Source organism: Pocillopora verrucosa, chromosome 10 (genome assembly GCF_036669915.1).
Source record: "Pocillopora verrucosa isolate sample1 chromosome 10, ASM3666991v2, whole genome shotgun sequence".
Taxonomy (NCBI): Eukaryota; Metazoa; Cnidaria; class Anthozoa; order Scleractinia; family Pocilloporidae; genus Pocillopora; species Pocillopora verrucosa.
In genome coordinates this window covers 4,134,179-4,155,173 of record NC_089321.1, presented here as the reverse complement: position 1 = coordinate 4,155,173, position 20,995 = coordinate 4,134,179, and the positions used below count along the sequence as shown (strand labels likewise).

The 20,995-nt window shown below is 38.2% G+C and overlaps 2 protein-coding genes and 1 pseudogene across 2 annotated transcripts in view; all 3 read left to right on the top strand.

Annotated features, from left to right (window-relative positions):
• Positions 1-20,995, top strand: part of LOC131787508 (UBX domain-containing protein 4) — an 85,661-nt gene that overhangs the window by 47,844 nt on the left and 16,822 nt on the right. The window lies entirely within an intron of this gene.
• On the top strand, positions 3,417-5,643 carry LOC136283865 (UBX domain-containing protein 4-like). The gene is made up of 3 exons (XM_066173363.1): positions 3,417-3,752; positions 4,237-4,427; positions 5,009-5,643. Exons 1-3 carry the CDS (start codon positions 3,618-3,620, stop codon positions 5,142-5,144), a joined length of 462 nt encoding a protein of 153 aa, XP_066029460.1. The 5' UTR covers positions 3,417-3,617; the 3' UTR covers positions 5,145-5,643.
• On the top strand, positions 11,821-13,914 carry LOC131790224 (uncharacterized; annotated as a pseudogene).

Below are 20,995 nucleotides of genomic sequence, written 5' to 3'. Positions count from 1 at the left end.
AATACAATTTCCTTTGGAATACAAAATACATTTATTTGTAATGTAATATTTATCTGTAACCAATTAAGATGCACTTCTAACAGACACCATCTGAACCTAAAATAGGTTCAGGAACACTTTAGTGTATCTTTTGTGAAACTTATTTTTATAATTAAAGCTGTAGAAATAATCTTTTACCAAGAAAGTGTAAACAGTTATTCATAAGGTACTGCTACTATGTGTTTTAACTCTCCCTTCCTGTTGTTGAGCAGAGCAAAGCAACTTATTGAACAGAGGAGACTTGAGAAAGAGGAATCAGAAAATCAAGTGAGTCCAATTTTCTAATTGAAATAAAATTATACTATTTTTTTTCTGGTTGTTAAAACTCATGGTGTAGCTCTGCACCTTGTAAATTATGGATTAATTATCCAGAAAATGTATTTTAATAAATATTTCTATGAAACACACAATACAGTGGCTAATATGTACATGTCTGAACACCTTGTAAGAATGAACGGTTTTTGGCTCTTAATGAGGATGATACTATCAATCAATCTCCCAATATTTTTATTTCTGTACAGCAGAAACTTATCATTATTATTGTCATTATTATTATTATAATTATTATAATTGATATTGTCATTATTATAAGTTGTATAATTGTTCTTTTTAAAATAATCATTAGTATTATTATTATTGTAAGTTTTATGGTTATTATCGTTATCAATTTTATTCAAGTTCCCTTAACCCTTTCACTCCCAAGATCTAATTAGTAATTCTCCTTACTATCTGCCATATAATTCTTATGATGAAATTAGAAGATCCTCGCAGCTAAGAACACTACTGAAACTAGTAGTTGTAAGTAGGACCTGAAAAAAATTTCAGGCCCGTACGGGATTTGAACCCATGACCTCTGCGATACCGGTGCAGCGCTCTACCAATTGAGCTAACAAGCCAACTGGGAGCTGGTCAATGAATTGGGTACAAAATAAACATCCGAGTGAATGAAGATTTAGATATATGAAAATTCACATATTTGCACTGCACTGCACTACTTACAACTACTAGTTTCAGTAGTGTTCTTAGCTGCGAGGATCTTCTAATTTCATCTTTCCACCGCAGTGCAAATATGTGAATTTTCATATATCTAAATCTTCAATTCTTATGATGTTAGTTCAGAGAATTTGGTATTGGATCAACTAATAATCCCATGACTGATATTCTTCTCTATTCTCATCACCTGCCTGCTTGATATTGTATTGATATTGTAAGGAGAAATTCTGTCTTGGTCACTTGTGGGAGTGAAAGGGTTAAGGCTTTGTCCAGAGCTTAATGACTTTTTGAAGTAGTTTTTTTTCCCTTGAAACAAAGCCTGTTCATTAATAGGCCAAAATCAAGCTTATCTCAGTTTTTGAAGCATGAAGTCACTAGGAGTAAGGAAATTCCCTCAAAATGCAATGCCAGTCTTTTTTAAGATACATGTATCCCCTCACACTCTCTCATGTTTCCCAAACAGTTTGACAGTACCCCATTTAAATGTTTATAAACCTTGGTGGAGAGAGATACTGTGAGAATATATTGTCTTGCTCTTAAGAACACTGCTACAAAATGATAACCTTCTGATCATTTTAATCTGGAGTCCAGTATCCTACTTAGAGCCAATAGGCAATCATGTTTATTAACTCTGAGCTCAGTTTTTGGTGAGTTCATGAAAGATACATAAACCACTCACTCTGGTAACCGGACATTTCGCACAAAAGACTTTTCGCACAAGTCTTTTAGCACAAGTTTTGGACCGTTCGCACAATTCTTAGTGGTCATTTCGCACAATAATTATAAGTGAGAAACATCAATATAAAAGGTATACTGATTGATACTGATAAGACATTTCACCTTCACATGTCACTTTCAATAAGATCCAACGGCGAGAACGTAATAAGACATTTACTTACGTAATAACTTCAACTAGATCAAAAAGCTCGTGAACACGATCACTATTCTTACTTGAAGAAAGGAAAGGTACAAATCTCTCTCTCCATGAAAATGTAAAGAACTCCCTATTCGAACGAATGCTTCTATAAATTTTCCTTTGTTAAACGAAAATTTTTTAGTTTTGACAGTACATCATCCACTCCAAACATGACGACCCACGCTATTCGGACACCATGTTGATTTCGAAAGTTATCGTCACCAGTCTTCCCTCCTTGTTTGATCGCCCTCAAACAACATGTTTCATCGATCTCTAGGAGTTTCAAATAAAGTTATTGAAAACTTTCTTCTTATATCTTCGTCATATAATGACAATTAGGCATACTGGTAATACATACAGCAAAAACAGTTCAACGTTAATAACTCGATATTCAGTGAGTGCTTCACATTGAGTGTCGGCACGTCGAAGTGTTGTGATTTGACAACTTGAACTTGTCTGTAGTGACAAACTAATTATCTTGTAGAAAGAAAAGTTCGATCTGTAGTCTTTTTAAAGATCGTAAAATTTAATACATCTATCAAGTAGTAAACTTTCAAGTTATTCTAATAACAATTACCTAAGCGATGGAGAGTTCAGTATCGATCGATAAGCGTCATAGCGACCATGATGTAAACAAATGATTTCACGAAAGTTTCAAGAATTCAAAATAATTCAAAGATTATACGCTAGCCGTTCAATAAGTAATCATACAAGCTTAAGATAAAAAAAAAATTAAGAAATCTAGGTGTACTACAGCTTAAATGAAAGGACTAAATTTCTACGAGTCTTGACCGAGTAGCGAGTTAAGATATGCATGATTCCTCGAGTAACATGGCCTTGTCTATTTGAGATATGGATGTAATTGTTTATCAGAGTTCATCAATTTCATCCAAAATGCAAAGACAAGCAGTATTTGGTGTGTAAGTGACAGATGACAGTCTTCTTGGTAAGTTACTCATCATAGTTCGTTACATTCTTTTGTGTGTGTGTTCGCCGAATTACGGTCTTTTCGTCCAAAGTTTTTTCATCCAAGTCTGTTCGTCTAATTGTTAAGTCCCACAGAGACACCTCGCCTGATCGGATTCCGGATTCCGACGTCAAACTTGCGAAAAGCTATGATACCTAAATATTTATCTTGGGTTCCCACTTGAAAATTTGTTCTCTTTTAGTATAAGCTTTTCGCCCGTGATTTTAAAAGGAATAATCCCTCCTCAAAGTTCCCTAAATGAAATATTAATATATTCACCTTGAAACTTTGCCACTCTGGACTCATTTATGATTCACTTCGCGGTCAATTTCACTGTATCTCTTCCCCTTCGATAGCAATTTAGCGAAAATAATCCAAGCTTAAGTGCTCACAGCAAACCCTGCAGAATATTCAAATTTTGTCTGTTGCTTGATTGATCAGGACAATATATCAAGGCGAGGTGTCTCTGTGGTGATGGGGTAAGTATTGTACATCGCTCGACCGTACCACTAGCGGTAGAGAGAAAATTAACCTCGTACCCAAGTTTCTTCCGCGGCCGTGTCCAGTTTGCTTGTTCAAAGCATAGCCAGAAAGAAGCGAACTTGGAAAATTCAGGTAGAAAACGCTCGTTTCCAGCAAAATGCGCGAGGAGTTTTGGTATTGAGACATGTCCTAGAGTGCAATGATCTTAGATGGTAAAACATGGCTGAGAAAAATGCCGATCGGGAGGATTTTCGGTGCGTAAACCACCTCCGCGTGGACGACGGTCGAAATCGGAGTGTGCAGCCTTTAAAAATAGCAGAAATCGCCGGAAACTACAACGGACACACAGGATGCGTAAGTGTTATCGATTTATCGTGTAAAATATTCATATTTCGAAATATTTACCGTTGTAAATCGACCATATTTCGTTCCCCATACTTTTCCTTATAACGTGTTCAAATTTTCAACGGTTTCTCTCGTAACTTAACACCGAGTCACACAACGCGTGACGCGTTCATGAATTAATCGTTTTTTTCTCGAGACGTGAGCTTGGGCCGCCTGTGTGTTCACAAGCGTTTCGATCTAATTGAAGCACAGGCGGCCCAAGCTCACGTCTCGAGAAAAAGCCAACGAAAAAGCTTGGGTGCCACTTGCAACCACCTTTAGCTTTTTTCTTATCCTTCAATCCCAATGAATGTTCAATCTTTTGTGTTTGTTTTTATTTTTTCATTGGTTATTGTTATCATATTTGTGAAAAATGTTTCACATTCCCCTATCATTCAGAAATTTCCCAAAACTTGGAAAGATAAATAAGCAATGCTAAACTTTCGTTTTACAGACAGGAAGTAATTTCCTCACTCCATCTGGGACTTCATCATTCCCTGAACTGTTGTTATGGATTCTTTCACCTCTGTTCACACTGATTAACTTCCTGAAGGCTTTCCTATTTGGTGGTGCAGATCAGTCTAGAGGGACACAGAATCCTCCTTCACAGAGAACAAACAGCAGTACACAGTCACAACCATCAAAGTAAGTCTTTTTTTGGTTGTTTGCCTTTAGTAAATAACTGCACAGTTTGTTGTTCAACTTTATCAAAATAGTTTGGTTGTTTGCTTGTTTGTGTTAAGAATGAAATTTTTTCCTAAAAGCTGAAAAAGGAAAAGTAGAAATAATTCCTAGATATTAGGTCTAAAGAATTTGATTTAGAGTCAATTTTATTGTCCCTTGTTTTTTTTTTCGCTTGTTGTTTGACAGATGAAAGTTTTGGAGAATTAATCAACTTGTGAATGCTTGACAGTACACATATTATTCCATTGGTGACTCTTGACTAAACATTCAATTATTGCAATTTGTAAATTTCACAAAAACAAAGATGGTCTCTTGTTTTATATTGTTGTTTCAGTGAGTAGAAAATTGCTTTTTTGTGAATTTGGGCTCATAAGCTTTTCTTTCTGATGAGAAAAATATAGCAAAAGAAAGGTAATGAATTAAACACACTCTCAGTCAAATTCAGAGTCATGAACAACAACTAAACTCCTTCCTTCCGAAGGTAACATGCCAATCTTTCTCATTGTCTTTTTTATTTTTTTTATTTTTTATTTTCATGGCAGTTCTGTTGTACGTCATAGAGTCCCGGGTGGTGTTTCATCTGTAAAGAAAGAAGGTGGAATTCACCAGCTTCACAACAGAGATGATGAAGATGATGAAAATAACACATGGAATGGAAACTCTACTCATCAGATGTAATTGAATGATCCAAGATTGTTTAAAATATATGGAGAGTTCAAAATTTGGTCTCTAATTTGGAATAATTCTTGTTAAATAGATTAGAGTGGAGATAAGCTTGATTGCTAGAGTGACGAGAGTCTCTGACAAACAATACATTGATACAGAAACAATGTTCCTTCAGAAAGGAATCAAACATTTGTGTTAGCTCATTTTTGTGTACAGTTCTATGTTGTGACTAGCCTGTATAGTCCATTATTCACAGAATATCAATTTTAAAGTTTTCTTTGGTGTATTTGATGGTTAATGGCACAACAGTTTTCAATGTCTTGTCTAAAGTTGTGACCAACTTCCAGTTGTCATGACAGTTACAGTTAAAATGTCAAAGGATGTCACTCCCCAGTCCCTCAAGAATGCAGAGAGAAACATGGGACCAAGACTAAAATAAAACATACTATTTAAATGATATTGGAGTGAGTGGTCTAGAATAAAAGAAAAGGAAGTTTTAAATAATGTATGTCAATGATGCTCCTTTTTTTGAGAGCTTATCTCTCAGGAACCTCCGTTAGACCTGATCACGTAGCGGTTTTTGTTTTCTTTTTAACAGTATTGAATGATAGTAATTGCACAATGAACCATGAAATACCCAGAAAAGAATTAACAAGTAAGCCACTGGGACATGATATTATGTCCCAAGAAAAGCCGAGGTGAAATGAGTAAATTTAATTTAAAAAAGACGATAACAACAGAAAACTTGAGCCGCAGTTTGTCTTCATTTCCCATTTCGTAATTTCCTCTTAACCTCCCACCGCTATTCCCAGGCTCCAAACGAACCATGACTAATGCGCTGACCAAGTACTTACAGTTTTGTCTTCGCTTACGCCGTAATTTACCGAATTCACAGTTGGTCACTGGTCGTTGAATTCCTGTGTAACAACTTGAAAACTTTGATCAGTCGCTTCAAGACCGTAAACTGTATTTGCAGTGGTGTTGAGGTGACTGCTGTTTCACATCAAACCCAACAGAAGGACCAACATCTTGCACTGCTGTGATAAACAGAGAATTTCCGCCTTCCCTACTGGTGATTACACGATGTGAGATCAAGTTTTATGGTAAGATTACTGATCCTTTTTCTGGTTATGTCTGCTAATGTTGTTTCCGTGCACCCGGTGGCTCACGACCAAAGATTCACTGGACAAGTGCAATACCTTATTGGGCGATAACAGCGTTAAATTGATTTGCCTTTACAAATCACGAGAAATAATGATGATTAATATTCATTTTACGGTTTACCGATTGTTTGTGCGTGATATATGCCTCTGCATGTGAACTGAATTATCTAGCAAAAAATTTAAAACGACCTGCTAGGTAATCGCAAATTGGCACATTCATATTTGAAATTCCCGACTCTTGTACCAAAAATGCTCTCCAAGGAAAGGGTTAAGTTTCATGTATTTTCACGCAATGGCCTGCAGCTTGTTGTGGTTATTCACCGCGATAACTACTTTAGCAATGAAATATTTCATTGTTTATCTGATAAGGTCGTCACTTTATATGTAGGATCGCATTGTTGATGCGCCTCACATTAATCCAATCAGTTCGCTCTCCATACAATAGTCTCTTAAATCAGATATCCTCTTTAGAAATTCTTCGTCGCTTGTTTTCAAACAAGGCGACTCAACATTGTGCATCGTTCGATCTCGCAGTGGCGATCACATCAGCCAAGCATTGTACGTAAAAGGAGACCTGCGTGTTCTTGACCATGTGATCATGCTTATTTTTAGAATTGAAACGAGGGAATTAGTATTGTAGAACTCATTTTTTTCCTCGTCTCTGTGCTGGTTGGAATAGTTTCTGGAATATATAAGGTATTTTTTATCAATTTCTCGTCGTGAAATGGCAAAGTTTTCCATACAACGACAAATGTTTGGCGATGCATGCAATTTGCGTGACATGCTTTAAGGGAATAGCTTAGGTCACGCGATGTTTCACCACGCCGGGCGTAGAATACGGTCGTTTCCATATAAGATGATTCGATACAAACTGAAGTTGATTCGATACGTCGATTAAGTCGATCCGATACACATAGAATGTCGTTTCGACACAACTTCAGTCACATGATTTAGATACAAACTAATAAAGGTTTACCATCCAAATTAATTATCTATCCTTTTTGAAATGGTGTAGATCGCGCCCGCTGTTCGATTGCTGTTGCTACATTGGTGGTACATGTACTCTTCCCAATATCCCTTTTTAGAGGTTGTGCAATAATTGTCATAAGGGAAGGGGGGTGGGGGGCGGTCAAATCGAGAACAGAGACGAAAATCCTCAAAGAGGGAACGAAATGGACAGTCCGAGTTTTGAAGGTTAACACGCGTAGTCAGATTGCAAGCTTGGCTACGGCAATTGTAACAGCCGTCAATTCGGTGTCAATTCCACGTTTTATTCGATCCGATCAACTACACTCAGCACACTGTTCGAGTACAATACCGTATGAGAAATCCTTATAGATAAGCAAGTGTCCTTGTCCGTAACCTTAAAAATTGCTACAATATCCGCAATGGTTCCGTAATGTTCTATTCCTACGACGTAAGACTAGTTCAATGATCCTCATCCGAAAAATGAAGGCGAAAATAGCAAGCGATAAAAACACATGTGCGCCGAGGTTTGACCTAGTGTCGAATGACAAAACCTCGGCAGAGGCTGGGCCCAGTGCACAGGAAATCTAACATTATCATGACTCCCCTAAAATGTTCATCATTTTAACCAAAACAAGTCTTACTCAAATTCGCTCAAAACACTAGAATTGCTATGCGTTCTGGGTATCATGTTTCTGACACATCAAAATTCTTCAGGCTCATAGTCTGAGATTCCCGGTCTATCCTCGGGTGACTCTTGCAACAGCACAAGTTCATTGACTGGTCGATCCAACACCGATCCAGTTCCGGTTTAAATAGTCAGCGATCTGACTTGGCCTTCATCATCACGACGTGTGGTAAGCACTTTAGCCATAGGCTACTTATTCCTGCATGAATTGTTGTCCTTTAATAAAACAATGTCGCCTTCTGTGAAGTTTCTTCTCTTGTGTGTTCACCTTTGTCTCAACTGTAAGATCTGAAGATATTCTTTCCTCTATGTGTTCCAGAATTCGTTAGAATTATGCTGTACGCGCCTCTAGCGACGTTTGCAGTGAGTATCCTTTCGTTGAAACTTTCCTGCAGGGGGGAGAATGAGCTTAGTTTTACCAGTAAGAAGGGTACTTGGCGATAGTGGCAACGGTGAGAGCGGGTCACTTAAGATCTTGGTAGTCAGAATACAACTGTAGACAACAGCTTCAGCTTCACATAAGAGAGTTCGCAATAATTCGTCGTTATGTTCCGCCCAGACCGAATCTGTCGTTCCCAATCACCTCCGAAATTACTTGCTGTTGCAGGCTCTCTGATCCAATTAGTGTTCTCCTTCAGAAACTCTGCCTTAATTTTGTCATTATCCATTTCTTGAAGCGCTGCCTTTAACTCGTTTTTGGCTCCGACAAAATTAGTTCCTTGGTCACTGCAAAGTTCTCTTAGGGGTCCTCTCCGACAGGTAAAGCGCCGCACTGCCTATAAGAATGAATCTGTTTCCATGGAGTGGGCTACTTCGATATGTGTCGCACGACTAGCCAAGAAAATAAATAAGGTTCCGTACCTTTTTACTTCTTTCATGCCTTCTTTAATATATCACGGACCGAAATAGTCCACCGCACAATGTGGGAACTGTGGCGCAGGTTCAACGCGGGAACTTGGGAGGTTGGCCATTTTCTGTTCTTAAAAACTACCACAGAGGTGTCGATACGCGGCACACCTTGATATGAAGTGTCTGATCGCGGCATTCCCATTGTTAATCCAGTAACCGTCTGAACGAAGTTCCTTTAAGATGAGCCCTCTTCCGCTGTGGTGAGTTTTCTCATTGGCGCGGCGGAGGACCAGCTCTGTAATATGACCAGTCATCGGTTAGATGACAGGGTTCTCCAGACTATGAGAGGTTAGCCTTCTTTATCCGTCCTCCAACTCTCAACAATCCGCTGGCATCCAGATATGGGTCAAGGGTGTTAAGGCTGCTACCTTTCTTCCATATCATGATGACGATCTTTAGGCACACTTTCGGTACGGGTTTTGAAATATTTCAGAATCTTGATTTCTTCATGGAATTTAAAAACTGCTTCCCTCTAGAAGCTTGTCTAAGCTTTTGAAAAGCAATTGTTCTACAGAAGCCTCATATGTTCTATAATTCTTTTTCCATTCTCTGTTTTAAGCCTTTTGTTCAACAGAAACCTTAGATGCTCTATAGTTCTTCCTGTATTCACTATGTTTAGCCTTTTGTTCAACAGAAACCTTAGATGCTCTATAATTCTTTTTTGTATTCATTATGATGTGCCTTTTCTTCTGGTGAGTTCTCAGATACTCTACATTGTCTCATATGAGAGCTTCTGCAAGTATCTTTTTTATTGTTAGTATTGCTTGATATATCTTTTTGGTTTGTACATTCATTTTAATTGGAAGACTTTTCAAATACAACATCATTTTTGTTTTTTTTTCTTTTGGTAATTTGAAATGTTATCAATAGGATCAGACTTTCGTTTGCAATTATTTTCAGAAAATTTTTGATAAATTTCTGTCACTGTTTGCTTGATTTTAATTTGTTTGACTTAGAGTTGATACAGTTGAAATATAATGCATCTCACCTATGTGTCCTGTATATACAGACCAAGGATTTTGTATCATATTTGATGTTTGAACTAAAGTTACATCTGAAAAAGTTTCAGCTGATTCTATTACATGGATTATAAAATTCATTGCATCAGCGACTGCCTGTAGTATAACATGATCAGCCCATGTTCCTTGCATAGACATATTAGTTAAATACTCGAACCATGATGTCTCTACATTACTCTCGATAAATCGTTCTGGACTATCTATTCGATACTGAACACCAGCAGCTCTTGTTTCTAAATGATGACTAGAATTGCCCTATGGCTGATGTGATAAAGACATAAAAAAGCAATCCACTCTTCCACCTACATCAAGTGGTCTTAAGCCATGTCTAAGCAGTCTATAGTCTGACACAACGTCAGACTGAGGATCAGCAATTGATTTTGATAAAGTACTATAATTTATCACAGGACCTGAGTTCAATTCAATATCTCTATACAATATACGGTTTTCCTTAGAAATGTTATAAGGATTTGTAGCATTCATAATCTTCACAAAATAATGAGCGTAGAAACTATCTTGTTCATGAGTATACGTAATGTATCATTGCTTTTAATTTGATGCAATAAGATACCAAACAGACGAAACAGGAGCTGTTTTTTTTAACATAATTTTAAGCTTCCTTCTCAATTTTTTACATTTCAATGATTGCATAATCTTTCTCAAAGATATTCCAGATGGTTCCCTATCTCTAACTGTGAGTGAAAACTCTGGAATTTGGTTGAGAAAGTCTATTATTTTAATGCTTTGAGGTATATGAGTAATACATACATTATCAATCTGAATAATAGTAGTATGACAATCAAAACTCGTATTCTCAATACCAGACACAGCTCTCCTAACTGATTGTATGCTCAAGCATTTGGCATTCTAAATTCTTTGTTTAGCAAGTGCATCACAGTAGCTATCCAGTGTCTCATTGTTAGAATTACTGCTACTTTAAAAGCCATTCTGTACATCCCGAAGGACCTTTTGTGTCCCATTGTTGAGACTAATTCTTCCGCGAGGGAGTTTTTATGTCTCCTGAAGGTTTTTTTTCGCACAGTCAGGGTTTCTCTATTTGTTAAACAAAGTGTTCTGGAACATTCCAAATGCTAACATAAGAACTATTTTAGAAGCATTACGTAATAAGTACGTGACTTAATTAAATGTTCTGGAAAGTTCTACGTTATGCAAGTCAGCATGACTCAGCAGTCTGGAAATTTCTGGAAGTTTTACATTTACAATAATTACTCAACATTGTAATCTGATGATAAATGAACAAGGCAGTTAACTACGTGCATTTAAGTCTAGTGAAGCTGTCCAGTTCATAGTAAAAGAAAATATTTGCTCAATTACATCCAGAATGCGGTAAAACAGCGACAACCTAACTAATCAATTTATTTATTTGACAGAGGTAATTTTGTCCAATAAACTCGAAGGAGAGGAAGAAATCGGGAAAGAAAAAAAACCTCGTAAAGAGAGCACAGGCACAGGACTTGTTTTGCGGAAAGGCGCAGTTTAGTGGCAATAACAAAGCATTTTATTGTTTCATGTGTGTTAATAACCAGTCTCTTGTGAGAGAGCTAGCACATGCTATATATATACACCCGTTTTCAAAAGCGTTGCAATTAGAGAAAAATACAGACATTTTTGTTCTCTCATCAGAAAGTGTTTCTTTTTGATGAGAAAACAAAAGGTATATATTTTTCATGTATTTTTCCCTTTGCAACGTGTTAATATATATTTATCATATAAACTATGGTGTTATACAAGGATTTCCAGCCCTGAGAAAAGCCGTAACAACACGCGTGAAAACATATCGTATTTTTTCATCTGTTTTTGATATTGCCAATTAGCTGCTGTCACGTCACTCGCCTTTTGCGCCTCTCGGTCAGGTTGATGAATGAACGACAAAGCCTTCACTATTCTCAATCCAAGGTCGTTTGTCTGAACCTTTTCGGATAATGGCTGCTAATATACTGAAAAATCCGTATCGCTTACAGACAGTGACGTTTAACTTTCCTCGAAGGGAAAGAAAACTAAAATGCGAAAAGAAAAACCAAAAGTTCTGTATTCAGTGGCTTTCGTAATGGCACTGATTTCTCGCGTCTGAGAACGAAAATCGACGACTGGAAGATTTGCCACAGGCCGATTTTGGTCATTTACCTGAAAGATTTCTTCCGTCGATAAGGGCCAATTCAATACCTGAGAATTTTGCATATTGAAAATTACGCCCATTGTTTGTTTTTGTAGTGTTTTAATGCATTTCTCATCTTGAGCCTTAGCGCCAACGCACTTTACGATTTTTATTTGGGGATTGTCAATCCTTTTATTTTCATTCATTAATTAAGTTAACTTTTCTTGTCAGTAAAGAGGTATTGTGTTTATGTGATAAACGAAATAATATATGGTTGCTTGTAGATATGAAATTTCCCTTCTCGTGTTCAAGTTGACATCTCACTCGTGAGCTATCGAGTTAAACACTCGAAGATAATTTCCATATCTACGCGCCCATGTATTATTCTCTCTATATGTATTATAGCACTATAAACTCTTGCAGCTGAATTAATGGTTATCAATTTCTTTATGGTTTTCTACATTTGTCAATTTTCTTGTCATATTCACTTACAATTTTAGGACTAGTATTTACGACATGGCAGAAGAAGCCCTACGATCAACAAGTCCTAAAGCAAATTTTCATCGCCTGACGCGACTACTGATGCGTGGAGGTGTGCAGCTTTTGCGAGAGACATTAGACTCCATTCACTCACCAGCTGATCTCCCTTTGAGACTCGCTAATCCTGCCATACAGGCACAGCTAAGAGGAGCACGACTTACCCGGCCAGAGATGGTTTGTCTAAACCCATCCCCAGGGGTGTATGGCAAGTCCAACGATTTTGACATCACATTAATCTTCAAGTTATTCAGAACAATTTGCGGCCTGACCCCTCCCCCTGGACCGAGAGGATGGGATGATTTACCAAACGGTTCAGACCACACTCTGGTGGCAGATTTAGTACGAATAAAATATTATCGAAATGAGATTTATGGTCACTGTCCCACTATGGAAATATCTGACAGCAATTTTATTCGTCTTTGGGAGGAAATTAGTGAGGCTTTGTTAAGAATTGCGACAAATATTAGTCTTGCAAAGAGAGATGAGTGGGAGAAGTCCATTGATGATCTTCTTCGTAATCCTTTGACGCCAAACGAAGAAAGATGCATTGAAGAGTTAGAGACCTGGTGTAAGCAAGATATGGATGTTAAGGATGAATTGGTAAAGCTCAGAGAGGAGCTGAGACAGGGGCTGAGAGAGGAGCTGAGACAGGGGCTGAGAAATGAGCTGAGAGAGGAACGGAGGTCTCAACGACCCGTGGTCGTAGGTCAGTAAAGAGTTAATTTAAGTCCCCATCAGACAAAAATAAGGAAACCTTATCTTCAGTTCCCTATATTGATAATCTAATATTGCCATTTTTCCCGAAGATCTTCATTTAATTACTTTGACTTTGCACATTTGCTTTAAAAATATTAACAAAACACCAATAGTGCTCCTTTTGAGTTCAAATGCAGGTTAATATTTTGTTGTTTTTCTATCAGTCATACAGATGGACGCAGCTGGATATCATCAAGCCGCTGGATCTGAACCGATGTTCCCTGAACCTAATCCATTATTACTTGAGCCGGACCAAGCAGCGGGAGCTGATGACCTTGAACCAAATAATCCACCAAACATAGATGTTTGGAACGTGATTTTATCATTTAAAGAATCAGTTGATTTATTCCTACGGTACTTAAGGTGTAAACTTCGTCTTCTGGTGCGTAGCAATGAGGTAGGGAGCTGGCATTTAACAGTTGAATGCAGTTCATTGCAAGTCCTTGAAGGATTGTGGGAAGATTATCGCAGTGGTCATCTTAATTCAGTTGCCCAGGAAATGCTAATAACGCCACAGGTTTTGGAGAAACTTGGTCTTACTGAGCTCAAGCTGAAGACCTTTATTTCGGAGGATCAGTATGAGAAAGGGAAAAAGCTGTTAGAGGCGAGCTCAGGTGATTGTTGAGTGTTTACCAACATTGAAGTCTAAGCGTTTTAACAGTGTTTATTGATTCGTCACAATAAGGCACTCTTTACCAAAAAAGGAAATGTGGACAATGAATTGTAAATAATTAAGCTTAGTTATGTATTTTTTCACTATCAAGAGTCAGCCAAGGGTCTTGATAGTCTTTGATTCGCTGCAGTAATTAAAGAGTGTGGTGAACTTTGGGTGAAATAAGAAAATAAAGGGAGGTGAAGAATTAGACCCGAAACTGAATCCAACCAAAAAAGTAGTTTTGACTACTTTTTCATTTTAATTGTTTGATTTATTTTTTCATTTCTTTAATGTTAATTATCAAAAGGAGCGGAAGACAAGAGCGAAATTCAAAGCGCCTTGAAAGCTACAATCACAAAGGCTATTTCTGAGGGATCTATCGAGACAGGTAACGTAACAATATTTAACATGATGCCTTGTATCCAGTAAGCTCAAAGATGGTTAAATTTTTATGAAGCAGTTAGTTTGTGGATTGTATAGCACCGATGCTCAGGCCTCAAGAAAGAGCAGCTAGAAGCCTTCATTGTTTAGATACTCTACGCATTATGTTCTAATTTATGTATAGTCTTGGAGATGTTAATTTTACAGCAATCAGAATAATCTTTATGAAACGCAATTCTGGCTCTAGGCGGTCACTTGAGCAAATAAACCTACATTTTATAGCTTTTTATATAAGATGATTGCTCAAGGAAGCTAAAAAATGTGAACAAATTTCGAGAGTTTTTGTAGGAATGGAAATTTCAAATTATAAAACTGAGCTACTATTCCAAAATTAAACCAAAATAGTGTCGTCGTTGTCACTTACCGCCATCAAACATTTTCATGCAGAGCCCTGTGGCGTGATCCGAAAACTTTTTAAGAATTATTCATGGGCGTCGTTCATGCTGTCTGCTAGGTAACAATTTCAGGATATTCTGCAGATCTCTATATGTATTTGCTTACTTCGAACGTAAAATATCTGCAATTCTTTAAGCATTCTATAACTACATGTAAATCTACATCTCTCTCGATCGAATGTTGCCGGCGTTGAATTGCGTGACGTAGAACATGGTATTTTCTGCGAGCACGTGCGAGCCAGTTGGTACGCAGCACTCTTTCGAGTTTCATTGCGTTCATATCTGAACGCTGCAAAAGGGCAAGCAAGCGTTCTTATGTTTTCTCCTCTTTCTTTATTTGCATTATGATTATGCAATCGAAGCCCTGCGGTTACTCAGTATTTGTCACGCAGGCCCGGCTTTCAGAACGGCTTCGTCGAATTGCTCTCGCTGTTGACGTTGTCCTTTCGGTGAAATACTTTGCTTGGCGATGGATTCTTGTCTAATCTATAGGTTACTCATTTCACAAAAAGTCAAAATAGCCCACAAGACGCTTACATCCTCAGGTGTAACTGTAACGAACGGTATAGTAGACGGACATTCGCGTTATAACAAGCAGAAACCATTATTTTAATGCAATAGTTGATCAACCTTTATACACACGGTTATTATTATTTTAACGCAGAGGTGGGACATACCATAAATAGTTAAAGTCTAATAATGGTATTTCATAATATGCACGAGCGTTCGTCACAGTAACGTTGCGTAAATTGACTATTGCGGGTCTCCTAATTCTTACCCTGTTTAACTATTACTCGAGTAACGTTATTTTTAGGTGGCGATAATTTTGCCAAAAGAACAGGGACAGCAACAAGGCCTTATAATAAATACGTTATTTATTGTAACAAATGGTTTTGTAATGTAATCGAATTAAGCTTTCAATGTAGAAATAATACAAATATTAGGAAAAGCTTACTAGTATAATATTCTGAAAAGTCAACAAATGCTTGAATAGGTGAAGAATTTAATAGCCTATAAAGAAATTACTCGCCGACCTAAAAGAACTCTGCCAACGATTTCGTTTTGTTTAGTGCCGTACGACATCGAGATTCTGATGACTTTTCAACGCAACAGCAATTCATATCGTTCCCCTTCTAGGACTGACTAGAGTTGTTTAGATATGATGATTATTCTCCGGCGATCCTGTTCGTATATTTTTGTCAAAACGAGGAACGAACTTATCAAGATGCCAGAAGGGTGCAAGCTCCTTAATGATCTCCTGATATTAATTTTCTGCTTTCTTGCGAGTATCACCGTGACCATATCTTCAGAAGTACCATCGCCAGGCAAGCGACGTCATTATATCTTATTGTTCGAAGAGTTGTCTCCGCAAATCTCTTCATTTGATATGATATTCGAATCTACCTCACACTTTTTTAACTGCCACAGATGGATGTTTTAATTTTGAAAGCAGTTCATTCCATTTTTTCGAAGTAAACGGTTTTTAACACCTTGTCCTCACGAAGCGCTTTACCTATAACTATATCATGGTCGCAGCTTTCCCGTTCCACGAACAGGAAACATAAGTAATTAACATGGACAACTGAATATATTTCTACTGCTAGTTATAGAAGGTTGGGTAATGGATACAAACTGGTAAAGGTTTATCATCCAAACATCCAAATTAGTTATTTATCCTCTTAAAAAGAGGTTTATATCGCGCCCGCAGCTCGATTGCTGTGACTGACTCAGTGGCGCATGCACTCTTCCCAATATCCCTTTTTAGAGATTATGCAACAATTGTCAGAAGGGGGGGAGCTAAAATCGAGAAGGGCAGTATGTAAAACTCATTCAGGGAGGGAGAATAACTCGTCATTCTTGGTATGCAGAGCAAAGGGGATGGTATTTAATTTTCCTGTCACCAAGCTGACTTTAAATGCAAGTGCATATATAACGATCATACGAATAAAACACGATTTGTATGCCATCATATACACCCTAACATCAGTATGCATATTCTCCATACTGTTTTCTATACATTTCCTGAGGTGTTGACAAGGAAAATTTGTTTAACAATCAAGAGTTTCTGTAACTGGTGATCATTTTCCTTATTCTCATGACCTTAATGTGAAATTCAGGGGTGATATTGTAAGGAGAAATTAGATGCTAGTCACTCTTAGGGGTTAAAAGGTTAAGCAAAATCCATCCGAGGGAGGGTCTCTTCAGATGTATTCACATTAAATGTAAAATAAAAGAAAAATTCATTCTCTTGCCTTATTTCTATGACTACCTCCCTCGCTTGATTGCTGGACAGCAATTTTGCACGAAACTGGGTATTCAGAAAAAATTAATTTTTACACCAAAATGTACCTAAAAGGTGCAAACTGATCAATAGTAGGCTGTAGAAACTTTTATTTTTGTCATGATCTTCCCAATTGTTGACTTTTTGGGGTTTTTAGGATTATTCAAAAATGATTCAGGATGTTTTATAACAAAGTTCGTATATAACGCGCGCTGTCATTGGTTGAAAGAGAGTACTCTATCAGAGCACAAAGCAAAGAGCTGAGCTAAAGCTGTAACACCATTTGCCAAATTGTACTAAGTCCAACCATTTCCTGGACTTCCCTCCAGCTTTTTTGCATTAATTGATAGTGAAATTTCGGAACAAGCGAGCCGGGGTGTAGCAAGGGGAGAACCAAACAAAGCTTTGTAAACATGCCTAGCGCCGTAATTTACGTTATTATAACGTGAGCAGAAACAAAACACCTCACTTCTTTCGCACTTCAGCCGCTTCCTGCGTGCTGTACAACAGGACAGAGCACAGTCAAGGCTTCTCTATTTGTTAATTAGAATGTTCAGGAATGTTACGGAATTTGCCAGAATGTTCCATGAGCCTGGTTGTATCAATGGTCCTTAAACCCAGCGCTTTATTCTCTCTCCTTTACTCTCTACTTCGTTTTATTGATTTTGTAACTGATTCATTTGAAAGTGGAGTATCAATTAATTAATTGACGCCCTTTAAATAGACTGCATTACATATTTCAGGACGGAGCTCTTTTGGCGTTAGGATAGCTCTTTTGGCGCTAGGAAAAGTCTTAAATATACTGTTACCAGTTTTTTGTTGTAGCTTGAAATTGTTTAATTACCAAAGTTTTAGATTTGGTAATTCTTTTTTACTGTTAACTGATATTAGTATTTTTCACAAAGGCTTACAAGGCACGCCTACGAAAGACATGACCGCTGCAAAAGAATATACTGATGAGCAACTAAACTATTTCAAGATTTGTCACGTCACAACTGATATCCTAACCGAAGGTTTGCGAATAATTTTCAAACAAGAATGGGACAGTCTTTACCGTACAACTCTTGGAGAATGGAAAGATGATCCTAGTAACGGGAAAGACTTTTACAGTAAAGAGTCCCCGCGAAACCAAAGGAGGCACCAGGATAAGTTGTCAACTATGATAAGAGGAAATAGAGCAGAATGGGATTGTACCATGTTGTTTTACGCCATTCTCTACTCAGATTGCATCTACAGTCTAAACGCGGTTGTGAGAACGAATGTCGACGATCTCAGAAAGTTTCGCAATGAAGAATTTGCTCGTATGCCACAAGGTCAACTTTCGGAGTTAGACTTTAAAATTGCCATTGGCAAAGTTTTTGCTGCATTCCAAGCACTAGGTCTTTCCACTACAGAAATTCAACAGATCTCAAACCAAAAGACGTTTCCGAGAGAGGAAGTAAGAGATCTCTTAGCCAAAGTGAAAGTTTTAAAGAAAGACTTGGACATCAAAGAGAAAGACAATAAGGATCTTGAAGATAAGCTGAAGAAGACAAAGAGTCAACTCCAGGATCTGGAAAATCAGCTGAAGGAAACAAGAAAACAACGAATTTCTCTCGAAGATCGGCTCAAGGAAACTGAAAAACAACAACAGGTTCTTAAAAGTGAGATTAACGAAACAGAAGAAAAACGAATGGGCCTTGAGGATCTCTTAGAGAAAAAAGAAAATGAGCTAAAGGAAACAGAAGAAAAACGCAGGAACCTTACAGACCAGCTTAAGACAACAGAAGAACGACAAATGAACCTTCAAGATAACTTGAAGGAAACAAAAGAGAGACGAAAGAGCCTCGAAGATCAGTTACAAGAGAAAGAAAAACGAGTTAAGGTTCTTTCAGAACAACTACTGAACGACACCTCCCCGTTTTGCATTCTTCCTCCTAAACCTTCACACGACATAGCAAGTCGCGATGTTGAGGTTGCTGACATCACAAACCAGCTGCAGGAGCTTAAGCGAGCTGATGCAAGCAACTTAAGTATCTTGTATATATCCGGGAATCCTGGCAGCGGTAAATCCCAACTGGCAGGTCTTGTAGCCGAGAGATTTTACGAGAAAGCCAAAGAAGATTCCTGTTCCGAAGTGTTTGTCATGACACTGAATGCCGAGACGCTAGGCACACTTTTGGATTCTTACATCACTTTCGCTCGACGAATGAAGTGCCCCGAAGATGCGATTACACACATTCATATCTCCAAAGATTTGAAGACAGAGGACAAGATTAACAGCCTGATATCCTTAATCAGCTCAAAGATTGGTCTGTACGAGTCCTGGCTTCTGTTGGCTGACAACGTGAAAAGCTTATCTGAAATGCATGTTCATTTACCCCAGCAAGGAGATGGACAATGGGGAAGGGGGTATCTGCTGATTACAACCCAAGATCATGCATGTATACCTTTAGCAAGCACTTCTATTCGACACATCTCAGTAAGCGAGGGTATGCAGTCCCAAGAAGCGTGTTCTTTATTAGCCCTGATTTCTGGTATCAGCGATAGTGAGATAGAAGAACTAGTAGCTAGAGAACTCGACTACCAACCTCTTGCTTTAGCAAGCGCAGCCACCTATGTGAGGCAACTTCGACAGAGCAAACGTTTGTCAGAGTTTGGATGGAATGACTTTCTGAGGAAAGTAGAGAAAGGGCAACGTGATGTGACAGAGACCCTACTTACAGAGACCAACCCATGTTACAAGAAATCGATGACAACAGCAACAACACTGGCCGTTAAAGAAGTAATTAAATCAGACAGAGTTATAGATCATGCATTAAGTTTTCTCTGCCTCCTTTCGTCACAGCCCTTAAATGTGGATATCGTGGTGAATTATATCGTAAGCGTCGATGAAGGAATAAAAGATAAAGAGATGATAATTATGAAACTCCAAAGATGTTCGCTAATTTTATCACATAAAGATGAGTTTGGCTCCCACATCCAAGTACATCAGGTTGTGTGCGACGTCGTCAAGTCTTTGAATAAGGGCTATCCGGAAAGCCGTCACATGAAAACTTTAAACAGCGCTGTTGCGGCATTTAACCAGTTCATAGATGACAACTTACCTGAGGAATCGTCAGATTCAATTTTACAAAGCTACGCCCTTGCCCTCCATTTAAAGTACTTCATTCTTAGTTTTGAAAAAGTACTTTTCAAAGTTGCCCTTCCCGAAATCATTCAGCCTGAAATGGGACAGCTCGGCAAGATATGTGAAAACCATTGTCATTTTCAGGCCGCAAAGAAATTTTATGAGTTTTCCTTACAAGCCTATCTCAAAAAGTTTGGACCTAAGCACACCAGTGTTGCAACTAGTTACAATAACTTGGGTTCTGTTCACGTCCAACTGAGCGACTTTAAGAAGGCCGAGGAGTACTACGAGCTTGCTCTGACCATTTACCAGAAAAAGCTAGGACCTGAGAATGTATCAGTGGCAACTAGTTACAATAACTTGGGTCTGGTGCACGACAAAGTGGGCGACTTTGAGAAGGCCAAGGAGTATCACGAGCTGGCTCTGACCATTTACCAGAAAAAGCTAGGACCTGAGAATGTAGAAGTGGCGACTAGTTACAATAGCTTGGGTCTGGTGCACGACAAACTGGGTGACTTTGAGAAGGCCAAGGAGTATCACAAGCTGGCTCTGACCATTTACCAGAAAAAGCTAGGACCTGAGAATGTATCAGTGGCAACTAGTTACAATAACTTGGGTCTGGTGCACGACAATCTGGGCGACTTTGAGAAGGCCAAGAACTATTACGAGCTTGCTCTGACCATTTACCAGAAAAAGCTAGGACCTGAGAATGTTGTAGAAGTGGCAACTAGTTACAATAACTTGGGTTTGGTACACGACAAACTGGGCGACTTTGAGAAGGCCAAGGAGAATCACGAGCTTGCTCTGACCATTTACCAAAAAATG

Coding starts and splice junctions, on each gene's coding strand:
- LOC136283865 (XM_066173363.1), top strand. CDS start 3,618: ATGGCTGAGAAAAATGCCGATCGGGAGGATTTTCGGTGCGTAAACCAC. Junction 3,753..4,236: donor ACAACGGACACACAGGATGC/GTAAGTGTTATC, acceptor TTCGTTTTACAG/ACAGGAAGTAATTTCCTCAC. Junction 4,428..5,008: donor ACACAGTCACAACCATCAAA/GTAAGTCTTTTT, acceptor TTTTCATGGCAG/TTCTGTTGTACGTCATAGAG.